Source organism: Canis lupus, chromosome 27 (genome assembly GCF_003254725.2).
Source record: "Canis lupus dingo isolate Sandy chromosome 27, ASM325472v2, whole genome shotgun sequence".
Classification (NCBI taxonomy): Eukaryota; Metazoa; Chordata; class Mammalia; order Carnivora; family Canidae; genus Canis; species Canis lupus.
Window position 1 is genome coordinate 2,453,883 of NC_064269.1, and position 15,407 is coordinate 2,469,289.

At 50.3% G+C, this 15,407-nt stretch overlaps 1 protein-coding gene across 1 annotated transcript; it reads left to right on the forward strand.

The window, feature by feature from the left end:
* The first annotated feature begins 2,332 nt into the window (after window positions 1-2,332).
* Window positions 2,333-9,453, forward strand: KRT2 (keratin 2). The gene is made up of 9 exons (XM_025458801.2): window positions 2,333-3,011; window positions 3,984-4,198; window positions 4,545-4,605; window positions 5,419-5,514; window positions 6,170-6,334; window positions 6,639-6,764; window positions 7,110-7,330; window positions 8,529-8,563; window positions 8,662-9,453. Exons 1-9 carry the CDS (start codon window positions 2,385-2,387, stop codon window positions 9,021-9,023), a joined length of 1,908 nt encoding a protein of 635 aa, XP_025314586.1. The 5' UTR covers window positions 2,333-2,384; the 3' UTR covers window positions 9,024-9,453.
* Window positions 9,454-15,407: the final 5,954 nt, after the last annotated feature.

The window sequence follows — 15,407 nt, forward strand, 5'->3', positions numbered from 1 at the left end:
TTTTTTTTAGATTTTATTTTTTAAATTTTTATTTATTTATGATAGTCACACACAGAGAGAGAGAGAGAGGCAGAGACACAGAAGGAGGGAGAAGCAGGCTCCATGCACCGGGAGCCCGACGTGGGATTCAATCCTGGGTCTCCAGGATCGCGCCCTGGGCCAAAGGCAGGCACCAAACTGCTGCGCCACCCAGGGATCCCCGGTCTACGACATCTAAGTTGTGTTAATTCCACCCTCCGCATTTCAAGAGAAGAGGAGGGCTCCCCTTCTTCCACTTGACTTTCAGAAGCTGGCAGATGGGTCCAGAAAGGGAGGGTGCCCAGTGGGGAGAACGGGAAGGAGACCTGGAGCAAACGCAGACTCCTAGAGCCGTGGCACGTGCACATTGCGTGCCTGGCACAGGCCTGGGGCAGAGTGGATGCTCCATCGACATTTAGGCCTTTCCTTCACAGGGGGACAGAGCCGCTCCCGAAGCTGGCGTGGCCTGGGCATAGTCATGGTAGAGTAATGGACAATTAGGGCGTTGTTCAGATATCCACAGATAACGACGCGCTTGACTCTGGATTGAGGTTCTCTCCAAAGCTTTCAGCCTTAGGATTGATTTGCATGATCATGATTATATAAGCCAGAGTGGGAGGGGGGATCCAGGAGACACGTGGGGTTGCTTTCCTCAGCACTGTCTTACTGCAAAGCAAGTCGCACCAACAGCCGGCTCCCTGTTCGTTCTTCACCCTCTTCCCCACTCTGGCCATGTAGTTAGGGCACAGGGTTGGGAGACTGGGTGGAGGGTAGGTGGGAAGCAACACTTCTTGAGTGTCTGCTACTAACTGGGAGCTGTCGGAAGCATGCTCTGTTCTTACAATAGCCATCTTCTTCTTCTTGTTCACTTTTGGAAACGAGGAAATCCAGGCTCAAAAAAAAAAAAAAAAAAAAAAAAAAAAACCCAAAACCAAACCAAAACAAAACAAAAAACATTTTGAACTAATCCAGGGTCGTTTAACTAAAATACAATGAAACTGAGACTTAAACTGGAAACTTAAGTTTTCGATGTCATTTTATGCTCCCTCTGTCCTGGGCCCTGGTTCTATAACTCACGGGGCCTACGTGGAATGCGAGGTCTTAGCGCCAAACGGAGGAGGAGATACTTTTGCTTCACCCGAAAGAGTAGGGATACCGAACGTTTGTATCGTGTCACGGTTTTCAAAATGCTTGGTGTGGATTTCCCATTTTGTAGCCAGGAGTACAGAGTTTAATTCAACGTTTAATTCAACGTCACGGAGCCAGGAAATCACAAACTGGGACTCACGCCTAGACCCTTAAATCCCATTCCAGCGCTCCCGCGCCTGGCCACACAGACAGAGGGAGGACTGCCAAGTGGGTGCTCTGTGCATTTGGTGACTCGATGGGTTCTCTGATACTCGTCTGTCGCTGGTGGTCATCGAGGGGTCAGACTTCCCGGCTGCTTAGTAGAATCACCCAAGAATATGTGATTAATGACTGGCTAAATCAATATACACTTAGACATTGGAGTTCTAGAAAGCCTTTGATTACAACCTCTTGTTGGGTGCCCAGAGTCAGACCCAGGAATAGAGATGCTTTCCTTAAGCCCCTCATCCTCTGGGTTTTCATGTCAAAAAATGACAAGAGTTGAGGACTATGAGGATTTCTCGTTACAAGAAAGAAAATTCTCCTCTCCTCAGTGACTGGCTATCGTGTACTCCTGGTGTGGCACGGGAAGGAGTCAAGATACTTTGAAAAAATGACAACTCTTTGGGAGCATCCTAGGCCAACTTCTTCCTGTAAGAGTATGTATCCTTGCCCACGCTACATCTGCCCTCTGCAGGAGCCCTCGTGGACCCTCTTCCTGGAGCAGCGGGAGAAGCAAGGGCTCTAAAGCTGCCACCGAGGGGCCCCTGTAGTCTCCAGACCTGTCGTCTCTTTCATCAACCTCGCCGGGATGGCAAGCCTGCACAGGCCCGGTGCTAGCTGCCCTCCTTTGGGTTGGTCCAGAGCAGGGAACAGCATTCTGCAGAAGGTCTTTTTCTCAGATTGAGAAACCCACAGCCTGATCTCCTCTTTTGATGATTTCACAAAAATCGAATTGCATGACAGATGCCCAGATAAACAGGAGAGGTTTGCAGTCCAAGCAAGTTTTGGGATGCAGCTGATTAGTAGATTTTTAATGGCTATTAGCTTGATAATCACTAACCAGGCGTAGCTTCTAGGCAGACCAAACCCATGCCTACGTGTGCCCACGCCCATGCGCTCCAACACCTAGTTGGCAGGTATAAAAGGGGACCCTGACGGTCTCCCAACAGCAGAGCGCAGTCTCCAGCCTCAACTCATCTCGGAAACCTCAATTTTCCCCACTGGGCAAAGGCATCATGAGTTGTCAGATCTCATGTAAATCTCGAAGAGGAGGAGGAGGAGGAGGAGGATTCCGGAGCTTCAGCAGTGGCTCAGCCGTGGTCTCCGGTGGGAGCAGGAGATCAACCCGTAGCTTCTCCTGCTTGAGCCGCCACGGCGGTGGCGGAGGGGGCGCCGGCGGTGGCGGCTTTGGCAGTCGGAGTCTTGTTGGCCTCGGAGGCACCAAGAGCATCTCCATTAGTGTGGCTGGAGGAGGCGGAAGCTTTGGCTCCGGTGGTGGATTTGGTGGCAGAGGAGGTGGCTTTGGAGGTGGCAGCGGCTTCGGAGGAGGCAGCGGCTTCGGTGGAGGTGGCTTTGGAGGCGGTGGTTTTGGAGGAGGCAGCGGCTTTGGAGGCGGTGGTTTCGGTGGAGGCGGCTTTGGCGGAGGCCGCTTTGGAGGTGGTGGTGGTCTTGGAGGTTTTGGGGGTCCTGGTGGCTTTGGGCCCGGAGGATTCCCTGGTGGAGGCATCCATGAAGTCTCCATCAATGAGAGTCTCCTGCAGCCTCTCAACGTGAAAGTTGACCCAGAGATCCAGAACGTGAAGTCTCAGGAGCGGGAGCAGATCAAAACGCTCAACAACAAATTTGCTTCTTTCATTGACAAGGTGAGTCCCGAGAAGCTGGCTCCATCTGATGCTCAGGATGCCCTACTTCCAACTCACTGGAAAGCAAGTGGCACAGATTCGTTTCTTGTAGGAGCCCTTGGTGTAGTCAAACCAGCCTGGCTTATATCCCAAATGGGAAAGATGCTAGCTTTGAGGGCTGCGTCTTCTGAAACAGTCCAAAGTTAGGAGTTACGTATGCCTTTGGCTTTATAGTTTGAGCCCAGATAAGTAATATTTATGGAAAGCTCTGAAAATCATGGGAAAACTGATATAGACAAGTAATGGAGTAGTTCAGGCCTAGTGGCAGCAGGTGTTAGACGAAATTGGTAAGACATCTTCTGAGACAGTCTTTCCTTCCCTGGGAGTCACTATTCTCTTCAGTTCTGGGAAGCTGAACTTGCTTGGGAATGAATGAAATTCTTGCCTTCAAGAGAAGCATTCTCGGTTTTGTGACCCGTAAAATCTTTTATTGGTGTCATTTTTGAGCATTACGGAGTCTCAGCCTACTTCAAGGCCGATGAACGTGCCTAAGAAATTTATGAGGCTCTTAAAAATCAGACTGAGGAGCCCTGCCCTGCACTGCTCTCACGCTTGCACCTTTAGGAGCAGTGCCAGTGGATGCCTATTTTTGGTTTGCTCAAGACTTTGTGGGACTTTGGCCGGGAATCCAACTAGGATGGGAGAGGGAAATGGCCTGGAGTCTTGGGAGCAGCTGCAAACGAGATAGTAGGCGGTGAAATAGAAAAAGAGTTCTCTGTGTGGAAAGTGCCAGATGTAACATTAGAAGTCTATAGAACTTTCCACGTGTGGAGGCAGGGAGCCCGAGCTGGATGCAGTATCCAGCTTGTGAGCACAAAGCCGCGTAGACTTCTTCATGCCCCGAAGCAGGATCAGAGCTGGCTCCGGCCGAGTGTGGCCGGCTGGTGGGAAGGGCAATCCAGAGCTCACGGGCTCGTCCCCTGGTCCCCGTAGGTGCGGTTCCTGGAGCAGCAGAACCAGGTGCTGCAGACCAAGTGGGAGCTGCTGCAGCAGCTAGATGTGAGCACCCGCACTACCAACCTGGAGCCCATCTTTCAAGCGTACATCGCCAAGCTGAAGAAATACGTGGACACGCTTTCTGCGGAACGAACATCGCAAGGTTCAGAGCTGAACAACATGCAGGATCTTGTCGAAGATTTTAAGAAGAAGTAGGTGGCAGAGTAGACGCCGGAAAGATATTGATCGTAGCCATCTGATCGTCCCCCCAGGAGGCCACTTGTGTCCCTGTCGCATTTGTGGTGATAATTTGTGTGGTGATTATTTATGAGGAAGACATCTCAGAGCCTTAGACATGGATGCTTTTTCACCTGCTTGAGACTTAGCTTTTAGAAAAATCTACCTATTTGGGACCTTGTAGTTACAATTTAGATAGCGAAGGAGTGTTTAATACTCTCAGAGAATGGGGAGTTTGGGGGTGAGTCCAGTAGGAAAAGGAAAAGAAAAAAGTGAACAAAGTAGAGCTAATCTAACAGCTGTGTCCCCGGGTCCCCACAGGTATGAGGATGAAATCAACAAGCGCACAGCTGCTGAGAATGATTTTGTGACACTTAAAAAGGTGAGCAGGAGGGTGTCAGGGCTGGGTGGGAAAGAGGGGGCTGCAGAAGCCCACCGGGCGCCAGCAGACAGGCTGGAGAACAGGTCTGAGTGGAAACAGCAGTCACCAGGGGAGGGGGGGGAGCATGTCCAACCAGCCGTATAGGTTGGTTCTGTTGAGAACAGAAGGGTCTCTACAGTTCAAGCTTCTGGAGCTGGGCTGCAGATTTGCTAGAGCATTTTCATCAATAATCTCCTTAAGGCCTATATTGGGCCGTGCAAGATGCAAACACAGGAAGCACTTTAGTGTTCTTCTGAAGAGCTGAGGAAGGGCTGGACCTCCCTTAGAAAGCTGGCTTGAAGGTGTTGCTGGTTGTGCTGACAAGTTTGGGCTAGAAGGCCCGAAGTGTGGCTTCTTAGCCTGGTTCCTGCAGAAGCTTTGGTGTAAAATCCAGAGGAAATTCAGGAAAGGTGGGCTGGACGGACAGGATGGGAGAGTTGAGGAACTGCTAACAGCCACAGAGGCCATTAGGTCCCGCAGCGGGAACCACAGTGTCTCAAGCAGGAGGGAGGGAACGGTTGACAGAGCTCATCCCACCAGAGCTCTGCTGGTTTTGGGGGAATGTGAGCAGTGAACAAGGGCATGAGCCCCCTAGTCGAGGCGCATGGTGGACTCTGCGCCAAATGACGCCCAGGGACACATGGCTCACTGAGGTGCCTGAGCTGTTGGAGAGCAGCTAACAGGGACTGAGTGGAAGAGAGGGACAGGGAGAGGGTGGGGCCCTCACATGAGCAGTGCGTGGGTTTCGCTAGAAGCCCCTCACGTTTTCTGCAGGACGTGGACAATACCTACATGACCAAGGTGGAGCTGCAGGCCAAGACGGATGTGCTGACCCAGGAGCTTGAGTTCATTAAATTCCTTTTTGATGCGGTAAGGAGGCTGCTCCTGGGTAGACCCTTGCATCCCACCCTTCCCACCAAACCAGTCTTTTCCCAGCTGGAGAAAAGGTGGGGCGAATGGGGCTTATGGACTGGCTGACTCCAACTTGCCACCATTCCAGGCCTCGAGGGCTTTTCTGCGGCCCTGAGGTCTTGGAGGAGAGGAACTTATCTCCTCTGATGTCACAAGAAGTGAGGCTCAGGAAACACGGAGACCACTTCCCTTCACTCCATTCCTCAAATGTCCAGCTCCCCTTAGGAAGAGACCGGTCCTTTTCCCCTTCCTATGTCTAATGTACGTCAGAGGTCAAAATGTAACAGACCTCCCCTCCATGCCCATGTGTGCAAATATCTTCTGGAACATTTGTCATCGGCAGGCTTCTTTCTGGGGGCATCAAACACATCAAAACTGCATAAATGGTGAGGGCTATACAGCAGGAGGCTCAGGAATAGACTCTCCTCTCATAATTCTCTAGACATCCTTGGCAGAGGCCTGGGATTGGTGGTTATGTTGCTTGCATCCCGCCCATTGTAGCCCACCCAGCTTGGTCTGAGAGTCTGCTTCCCTAACACTGGGGAGGGGGATGCTCCTCACGGCCTTTGGCTGTGGGCGGGAAAGCCAGGGCCAGACACCTCGTGTGTTGCAGGAACTGTCCCAGATGCAGACTCAGATCAGCGAAACCAATGTCACCCTGTCCATGGACAACAACCGCAGCCTGGACCTGGACAGCATCATCTCTGAGGTCAAAGCCCAGTATGAGGAGATCGCCCAGAAGAGCAAGGCTGAGGCCGAAGCTCTCTACCACAGCAAGGCAAGTAGGAGGAGAGCAGAGAGAGCCACAGCTCTGTCTCACAAGCTGGGGTTCACTTTGGCCAGAAAGTGTCCAGTGAGATGGCTGGTGCTTTTGTCTCATGGAAGTTGGGCCCATTCCCAAGCAAGAGTGTCCGCAGCACCACAGCTGCCCTCGACTGAGAATGGCACTGAGTCCTTCTGGGGATGGGAGACAGTCCCCCACGTCTTGCGAAGGCAGCTTGGTTGGCTCCCCCTGTATTAGACTTTCCGTGGCTCAAGCCAGGCTTCCTCCAAGCTGTCACTGTCCTCCTCTTCCCGGGCAGTACGAAGAGCTCCAGGTGACTGCAGGGAAACACGGAGACAGCCTGAAGGAGGTCAAGATGGAGATCAGCGAGCTGAACCGCATGATCCAGAGGCTGCAAGGGGAGATAGCCCACGTGAAGAAGCAGGTGGGCGCACCCTGAGGGCTGCGCGGCTCCAGGGGTCGCCTGGGGCTTGGGTGGGTGGGACGTGGTGTACGGGGGTGTATGGGAGTGTGGGATAATGCCTCAGGCCCTGTGTTGTGAGGATAAAGGTCACTATGGGGAAAGCACGAGGGTCCAGTCAGACGCGACTGGAAGACCATGCCCCAGAGATGGCAGCGAGTCTTGGCATCGTTGTTTGCGACTCACATTAACTCCAGAGGGACCCAACACTTCCAGGGCCAGGCTGGCTTCCCATACCCTGAACACATCTGCTCCCACAGAGGACTCCACTCGGAACCCCCCCAGGAACCTTTTCTCCTTCTCTCCCAGTGTAAGAGTGTGCAAGAAGCCATTGCAGAAGCTGAGCAGAAGGGAGAGCACGCAGTCAAAGATGCTCAGGGCAAGCTCTCGGACCTGGAGGAGGCTCTGCAACAGGCCAGGGAGGACCTGGCCCGGCTGCTGCGTGACTACCAGGAGCTCATGAACGTCAAGCTGGCCCTGGACGTGGAGATCGCCACCTACCGCAAGCTGCTGGAGGGCGAGGAGTGCAGGTGGGGGCCACTGGAAAGCATAAGGGTAACGTGGTCCGCCCTCCCCTGTCCCCTAGAACCAGGGCTGGAAGGAAGGCAGGGAAAGCTGGAGGTGAATCAGGGCCTTCTGACACCTGAAAGCTGGTATCACTCTGTGTCTTAGGCAGCCATTCTCGACCCAAAGCATTAGATTTATCAATATGGAATGACTACCAAGCCAGAGTAAATTAAATTAAATTAGGCAATAAGCTAATCTTTATCTTTTCTGAAAGAGAAAATCAAATGTCGTGAAAACGGGCTAGTCCTAGAGAGCCTGAAACATTGGCTTACTGAACATTGGGTCTGTGGGGTACACAGCTTCTGTTCCATAGCTGAAACATTGGGTCTGTGGGGTACACAGCTTCTGTTCCTTCCACCTTGTGACCCAGAACTAGGGGACCACGTGTTGGATCACGCTGACTGGCTGAGGGGTGACTGGCTGGCCCTTCACCTGCGGCAGGTGCCAGACCTGGTTCTTTGCAGATTTCCGGCCTGGCAAGCGGAATCATTTGCTAACCCTCCACAAGGGAACCTGTCCTCCCTCTGTTTGAAGGCCCTGTCTGAGCCCTTTGTGTGCGTTAGCGGCATCCTCGTGTTTCATCAGGCTGAAGCACCTGGAAGGGGCCAAGCTCCCCCAGGTCACCCACCAGCCAGCCAGTGAGACAGAGAAGGAGCTGCTTTGCTTCGGCTGTGGCTCCGTACCTGTCTTGGAGGCCAGGCCCCCGCCCCCGGCCCGCAGGGAGAAGTGGCAAAGCCTTCAGATGGAGCAGAGGAGGCGGGGGCAGAGGGCTAGGATGGGAAGGCTGTACAGAGCTGCAATTCTTTCGGAGTTGAATGCTGACGGTGTGGCCTCGTTTCAAAATTTCTCGCATGGCTTGGATTTGGGATATCAGACTCCCTCACATAGATTGAAATACAAACGTGGGTTGCTGGTCAGAAGTGAATTTGCTTTTTGATCATTTTCATCTGAGCAAAAAATCGAGATGAATCGGGATGCTACACCATGTGGGAAAATGTGGGGCCTGCCCACGTCTGTGACCTGCCAGTGCAGAGTGAGTGGGCCCTGGAAGGCCCTGGTGGCCGATGGCAGAAGCGCATGTTTGCAGGCCGAAAGCTGTAGAACAACCCGCAGTCAGAGCCCAAGGGCTCAGCCGTGAGCTAGTCTTTCTCTCCCTGACAGGATGTCTGGAGACCTCAGCAGCAACGTGACTGTCTGTAAGTAGTGGGGTTATTCCGGTTCCGCGGGTGGTGTGTCGGGAGGATGCGGGCCAAGGCACCCAGGACTTCCATGGCGATGCCATCTCTCTCTGCAGCTGTGACCAGCAGCTCCATGTCCTCAAGCATGACATCCAGGGGCGGCTTTGGAGGCTATGGTTCTGGAGGTAGAGGATCCAGTTCTGGAGGAGGAGGATTCAGCTCTGGAAGTGGCAGTTACAGCTCTGGAGGCAGAGGATCGAGCTCCAGAGGTGGCGGTGGAGGAGGCTACGGCTCTGGAGGTGGCAGTGGAGGAAAATATAGCTCGGGAGGTGGCTCTAGAGGAGGTTCTGGCTCTGGGGGAGGATATGGCTCCAGCTCTGGAGGAGGCTATGGCTCTGGAGGTGGCTCTAGAGGAGGTTTCAGCTCCCAAAAGGGTGGTTCTGGCTCAGGCTCCAGTGTGACCTTCTCTTTTAGATAAGGATCAGTTCCACCCTTGACTCTTCTGCTTTAGAACGTAGAATCCTGTGTCTACTCATCCAAATCGACAGAAAATCAAACCTTGTCTTCCATCTCTGATGGTGTTTTGGAGGAAAGGGATTCCCACATACTGTGTCTGAAATATCTTCTCTCCAAACCAATTCATTGGAGCCAGTCACACCCTCTGTGCCCCGGGGAAGCGTCTGCGCTGCCTAGGCTTGCACTTCCAGCCATGCCCCCTCTCCTGGCCCCTCCTGGCGTCACACATTTGGGGTCCCTTCTCCAGACGACTGTTCTGTTGAGGGCCCCATCCCAAAGCCTGCACCTTTCTGGTGGCCCTGCCCCGAGGGAAACACGTTTCTGTGTATATAGCCCACCTTTCTGACTCTGCATATAAAGCGCTGTGGTCTTGGTGTCTGCACAATAAACTTCATTTGCAATTTATAACCTGTGATGTGTGTTTAATGTCAAGCCTTGGCAGAAATGGGTAGCCAGGAGCCGTCGAATCTGAGATACCAGAAAAGGGAGAGCTTGGGAAATGATAAAAGAGAAGCTTCCTGGAGCAGGGCCATGTTGCCCTGAGGAGAAGCCAAGGGTACTTTTTCTGGAAGTCTTTGAGAACAGAGACAGGAGGGGCTAGCCCTGGAGTCAGGGTGTGGGTGTGATTTGCTCAGAAAGTATTTGCCAGATCTGGGCACTGTGATAATGCCAGGAGGGTGACAGGGGGATTTGTGGAAAATTCTCTTTCCCAGAAAATCAAAGCCACCCTTGTTAAAAAGCTTTTCCCACAGATGTCCCTCCCCCCACCCCCTCTTCCAACCCTCTTCTGTCTGATCTGACCTCTTCTCTCTGATCTGAGGTCCCTTCTCCTCAGGGCAGATCAGCTGATCCCCCCTGAGTTCCATCCAGGCTGCCCGTAGCTCTGAGCTTCCAAGATGGAATTCCCTTAGCTCAACCGAGGTTATGGACACTGTATCCTGGAAGCCCTAGATCCCAGCAGGAGTTCTCAACAAAGGCTGAAGGAGAAGATCTGGGAAAGTCTCTGGAGGACTATAAAGTGATCTCCAAAATAAAAAACCCCACTATTTTCACATTTCCATCAGAGAAGTTCCTTAACCCATTTAGCAGATAATGGATCCTTTTCTTCTCCCACATCCAGCAGCCCTCTGGGACCCTCTAGCCCTGGACATCCCAATCAGGACAGCCTTCCCCTGTGGTTGTGATAATTTCAGCCTCTTCCCCACAAAGGCCTGTCATGTCACTGGAGCTTCCTGGAGCTCAGGAAGGACTGGGCTCTTGGGGTTGGGATTAGACTGCCCAGAGTTGCCCAAATGGGAGTTGATAGATTTGGTTGGGTCAGGTCAAGCTATATGTATGTGGTGTTCAATGCAGCAGATGTGGCTTGAAACAACTCAGAGAAAGGGGCACCCGGGTGGCTCAGTGCTTGAGCTTCTGCCTTTGGCTCAGGTCATGATCCTGGGATCCTGGGATCGAGTCCCACCTTGGGCTTCCTGCATGGAGCCTGCTTCTCCCTCTGCCTATGTCTCTGCCTCTCTCTCTGTGTCTCTCATGAATAAATTAGAAAAAAACTAAAAAAAAAAAAATGTCCTGTGGGATTCTTTTCCCTTTCATTTTACTTTAGCTTCAAAACCTTGGTGAGGGGATCCCTGGGTGGCGCAGCGGTTTGGCGCCTGCCTTTGGCCCAGGGCGCGATCCTGGAGACCCGGGATCGAATCCCACATCGGGCTTCCGGTGCATGGAGCCTGCTTCTCCCTCTGCCTGTGTCTCTGCCTCTCTCTCTTTCTCTCTCTGTGACTATCATAAATAAATAAACATTTAAAAAAAAAAAAAAAAAAACCTTGGTGAGGCCTTAGTTGAGTCTGGGAGATTCTTCTGCATCACTAGAGGCTGTTGAGATGACTTTGAACAATTCAGAGGAGGCATTAATAAGAAGAGATGGTGTCACCTGATCCTAGACCTGTTGGCTCCAGGTTTGAGGGTGTGGGACAGAAAGAGCTCTGAAGGCTGTGGGCAGCAAGGTGACAGACCGTACATGAGACTGACCAGTCAAGGGTGCTGTGCTGCTCAGAGAAGGGCCCTGAGATGCCCCAGCCTTGGTTTGGTGGGATAGGTCTGCGGAGGTGCCACGGGGAGGGGTGCCAGCTTGGAAGGCGAGGTGTAAGGGGCTGGCTGTCTTAGAATGTATTTACTATGCAGGCATGAACGCGGCCTTAAACACGGTCTAGTATCCCAGGCATTTAGGGCTTGAAGGGAGCTTTAGCATCAGTCATTTTGAATCCCCAATTTAGGTAAGGAAACAGATAAGGTCCAAGATGGACACAGAAACTGGGCCTCCACTCCCCAATTCACGTAGTGTTTAAAGGCCTCAGGAAGGGTGTGCTCTTCTGATAATGTTCTGAGGGGAAGGGAGGTAAGGCAGGTAAGGTGGCAGTTTTCATCCCCAGCTACCTTCATTGCTGGGACTATGGATGCTGTGAGTCTCCAACCCCTTCTGTGGTTCACACTCCTCACTTCTGCTCTACTTGGGATGAAGCCCTTTAATCCAGATCTACTCAGACACACGTTACTTTTGTGTTAGGTTCCAATAGCAAAATGAGCCTGTACATGAGCTCAGAGCTCACAGGCCTGAAGCCTGAAAGAAGACTGGCTCTAAGCAGGTCAAGGAATGAAGGGCCAGCTTTGGGGGATGGATTCTCCTTTGTTCCTAAGTGTCACAGGAGACTAGTCTAGAGTCTGGGTCAAACCCTTCCTATCTCTGCCTGTTCTTCCACCAAATCTGGTAACTAACTGACTTGTCAGGTCTTGGGCTTCAAAAGGGACATGGGCACAGGGAGAAGGGTTTTGCAAGCTCCATTTTCATAGGGAACTGGGCTAAGTATTTACATCCTGATGATGAGTAGAATATTTGGGACACCCTCCCTTCTGCGGTTCCCTCCCTTTTTCTCTGCCTGTGAGTCCTGGTATGACTTCAAATGAACTTCTCTCCTCCTCTTACCCCTTTACTGTCCTCTTTCTTCCCTGTCAACTCAAATAAGAGTCCTTGGACAGTTCACCCCTTCCAGAAAGCCTGTGTGAATGGGACACTTGTGGTCTTATTTGCTGTGAGGAGAGGAAGGCCTCTCACTAGGGGTTGGGAAACTTAAATCCTGCCCTCCACCTTAGGGGGCATTGCTGTGCAACATCAGACTAGTCCTCTCTCTTCCCGAGGAGATAGAAGGAGATTATCTCTACATAGTTCTCCAGCTCAGGTGATAAGAGCCCCATCTGTGCTGTTGCATTGGCCAGTTAGTGCTCATTGTAGGCCTCCCAGCCTAATGGAGGAAACAAGACTGGAGCTTAGAAGGAAGAGGTCGATTATATTCCCAGGTCCCAGAGGTGAGGTCACCGTGGGCCCTACAGGGTCCCAGGAGAAGGCACCAGTGTCAGTCAGGAGGCAGAAAGGAAGAGGCAAGGCAATGGGATTACAGCTTCCATAGGAGACACAAGTCAGGGCCGATTAAACAGTTTCGGAGAGGCTAGTTTGAGGGATTCCTGTGGCCTTTCGGACATAGTGGTGGTGTGCAGCTGGTACCTGGCCCTGGGATGATTTGGGGCAGAGGAAATATTGGCTTAGGCATGTGAGTGTTTGATAAGAAGGTGGTAGGGCACCTGCACCCCAATGTTCACAGTAGCAAAACTGGAAGGAGCTGAGATGTCCTTCGACAGATGAATGGTTAACGAAGATGTGTTGCATATATACAATGGAATATTACTCAGCCGTCAGAAAGGATGAGCCTACCATTCACTTTGACGTGAGTGGAACTGGAAGGGGGGAGGACTGTGATAAGTGAAAGTCAATCTGAGAAAGACAATTATCATATGGCTTCACTCATACCAGGAATATAAGAAATAGTGCAAGGGGCCATAACGGAAGGAGGGGAAACTGAATGGGGAAACATCAGTGAGGAAGACAAACCATGAGCAACTCTTAACTCTGGGAAACAAATTGAGGATTGCTGGAAGGGAGGTGGGTGAGGGCACGAGGTAACTGGGTGACGGGCATCAAGGAGGGCACATGGTGTGACGAGCACCGGCTGTAATACGCAACCGATGTGTTATTGAAGACTACATTTGAAACTAATGATGTACTACATGATGGCAAATTGAATTTTAATAAATAAATAAAAAAGAAGGTGGTAGGGGGTGTAGACTCAGGATTGGTTGGTTTGCATATGAAAGACTTGCTCTGGGCCAAGCTCAGGAGGACCAGGCTCTCCTCAGCCTACAGATGTCAAAACACAGAAAATATGACATGTGAGTAATACATCTTCTTTAATTTTTCTTAGCAATGTTTTATAGTTTTCAAGGTATGGATCTTATACGTATTTTGTTACACCTACCCCCAAGTATTTCCCGTTTTTTTGCTATAGTAAATGACATGTAAACTTTTAAGTTTATTATCTGTTAGTTGCTAGGATACAGAAATACGATAAAAAATATATTGACCCTGACCTTGCTAAATTCATATATTAGTTCCAGTGGCTATTTTGTAGATTCCTTAAGATTTTGTATGTATGCAGTGATGTTGTCTATGAATAAAGATGATTTTGTGTCCTCTTTTTCAGATTGGTATTATTTCTTTTTCTTGCTTCATTGCTATGGCTAGAACCTTCAGCACAACAGTGTAATGTTGACTAGAGCAGCAACGCGGACATTTTTACCTTGTTCCCAATCATACAGGGAAGGATTTATTTATTCACTGTTATCTATAATATTAAATGTAGTTTTAAAAAATCTGGAATGAGGATTGAATTTTGTCAAGTGCCTTTTTGAAATGTATTCAGGTGATCATATAATTTTTCTTCTTTTTTCTTAATGTGGTGAATTACACGGATTGATCTTCAGACATTAAACCAATCTTGTATTCCTCGAATAAACCTCAGTTGGCCACGCTATATTAGCCTTTTTTATATACTACTGGATTCAGTTTGCTATTTTGCTGAGAATTTGTACAATGCTGTGGAGGAAAGGGGTGTCTAATTTTCACGATGTGATCTAAGGGCTAGCAGTGGCCCTGGGATAGGAGAGAGTGAAAGGGTGTGACAAGGGTTGACTCTTACTCTGTATTTTTTTTTTCTTACCCTGTATTTTATATCCTGTTCTGTTGTTTGGGTTTTTGCACAAAGCATACATTTCTTTCATAATTAAAAAAACAAACTAAGAAGATATATATTCCTCCAAATATCCATTGTATTGGAGCTTGAGAACATGGAGGTTTCTGTGCATGGTCTGAAGGGAGATGAAGCCAGTGACCCCATGAAAAGGGCTGGAGCAAGGATTGGGTTTCAGTTTGGGAGGTTCAGAGGAGGCTGCTCCAAGGTGCAGAGGGAGAGGCTGGGAGCAGAAGAGGGTTTGAGAATCTGCTGTAGACACTTTCTTTGCCTATTTTGACTGGAAACTTCCTGAGGACTGGGACAACAATTTCTCTGGCTCATGACCTTCCACAGAGATTGGTCCAGGGTCAAATGCACCTGGGGTACTCAAGAAAATTTTTAAGAAAATGATTTACAAAATAGTGACAACTTTCACCAGAATCCCAGCCTTGCTGAAGAAAGAAGAGGACAACACAGACAGGACTGTGCAAGCACGTCCTGCCTCTACCTGGGAAGTGCAGCCCCTCTGCCTCAGAACCCCTCTCTCCCCATGGGCCTAGGCTGGTCGAGTGGCCAAAGTGCACCACTTCCCAGCAGGGCTCCCAATCCATGCCACCACAGGTTTTACCCATTCAATATCTGATTCAATTCAACATTTACATATTGGGTTCTAGAATCAATCAGCATTGGTCAAATCCTGCCTCTACCTCTTCACTAGTTGCAGTATTTGGCAAAGCCCTTAATCTTTTGAACCTTAGTTTCTACTTCTAAAAACTGAAGATAATGGTGATACCTACCTCGTAGAGCTGCCATGAGGATTAAATGAGATTATCTTTGTAAAGCACGTCACACACGCTGGAGCACAGCAATTAGGCAGTACATGTTAGGGCTGCTGGTGCTATTGCTGCTGCAGAAAGATGTGGACTCCACACTTGTCCTTCTAAAATTCCAATGTGAAAATTAGTAGCTATTTCTGTTTTCTTGAATGGTTTATATAACAACCTAGTTGAGTAGCAAGGACAGATGCCATTTGCCCCATTTGTCACCCTATTTGAAAGATGACAAAACTGAGGCTGAAAAGCCCACAGACATGGAACTAGGAAGTAACGGAGCTGGAACGAAGAATCAAAGGTAGAGATCTTACATCCCATACCATTTCCACTATACCCCACTCTGTTTTCCTCCTTTGCCTGGGTTGGATTAGGGGTGTTTGTACAGTGGGTGGGGCCTCC

Bases quoted from the DNA above. Each gene is read 5' to 3' on its own strand.
- KRT2 (XM_025458801.2), top strand. From the start codon at position 2,385: ATGAGTTGTCAGATCTCATGTAAATCTCGAAGAGGAGGAGGAGGAGGA. The intron at 6,765-7,109 runs GTGGGCGCACCC...CTTCTCTCCCAG, and splicing joins TAGCCCACGTGAAGAAGCAG to TGTAAGAGTGTGCAAGAAGC. The intron at 7,331-8,528 runs GTGGGGGCCACT...TCTCCCTGACAG, and splicing joins CTGGAGGGCGAGGAGTGCAG to GATGTCTGGAGACCTCAGCA.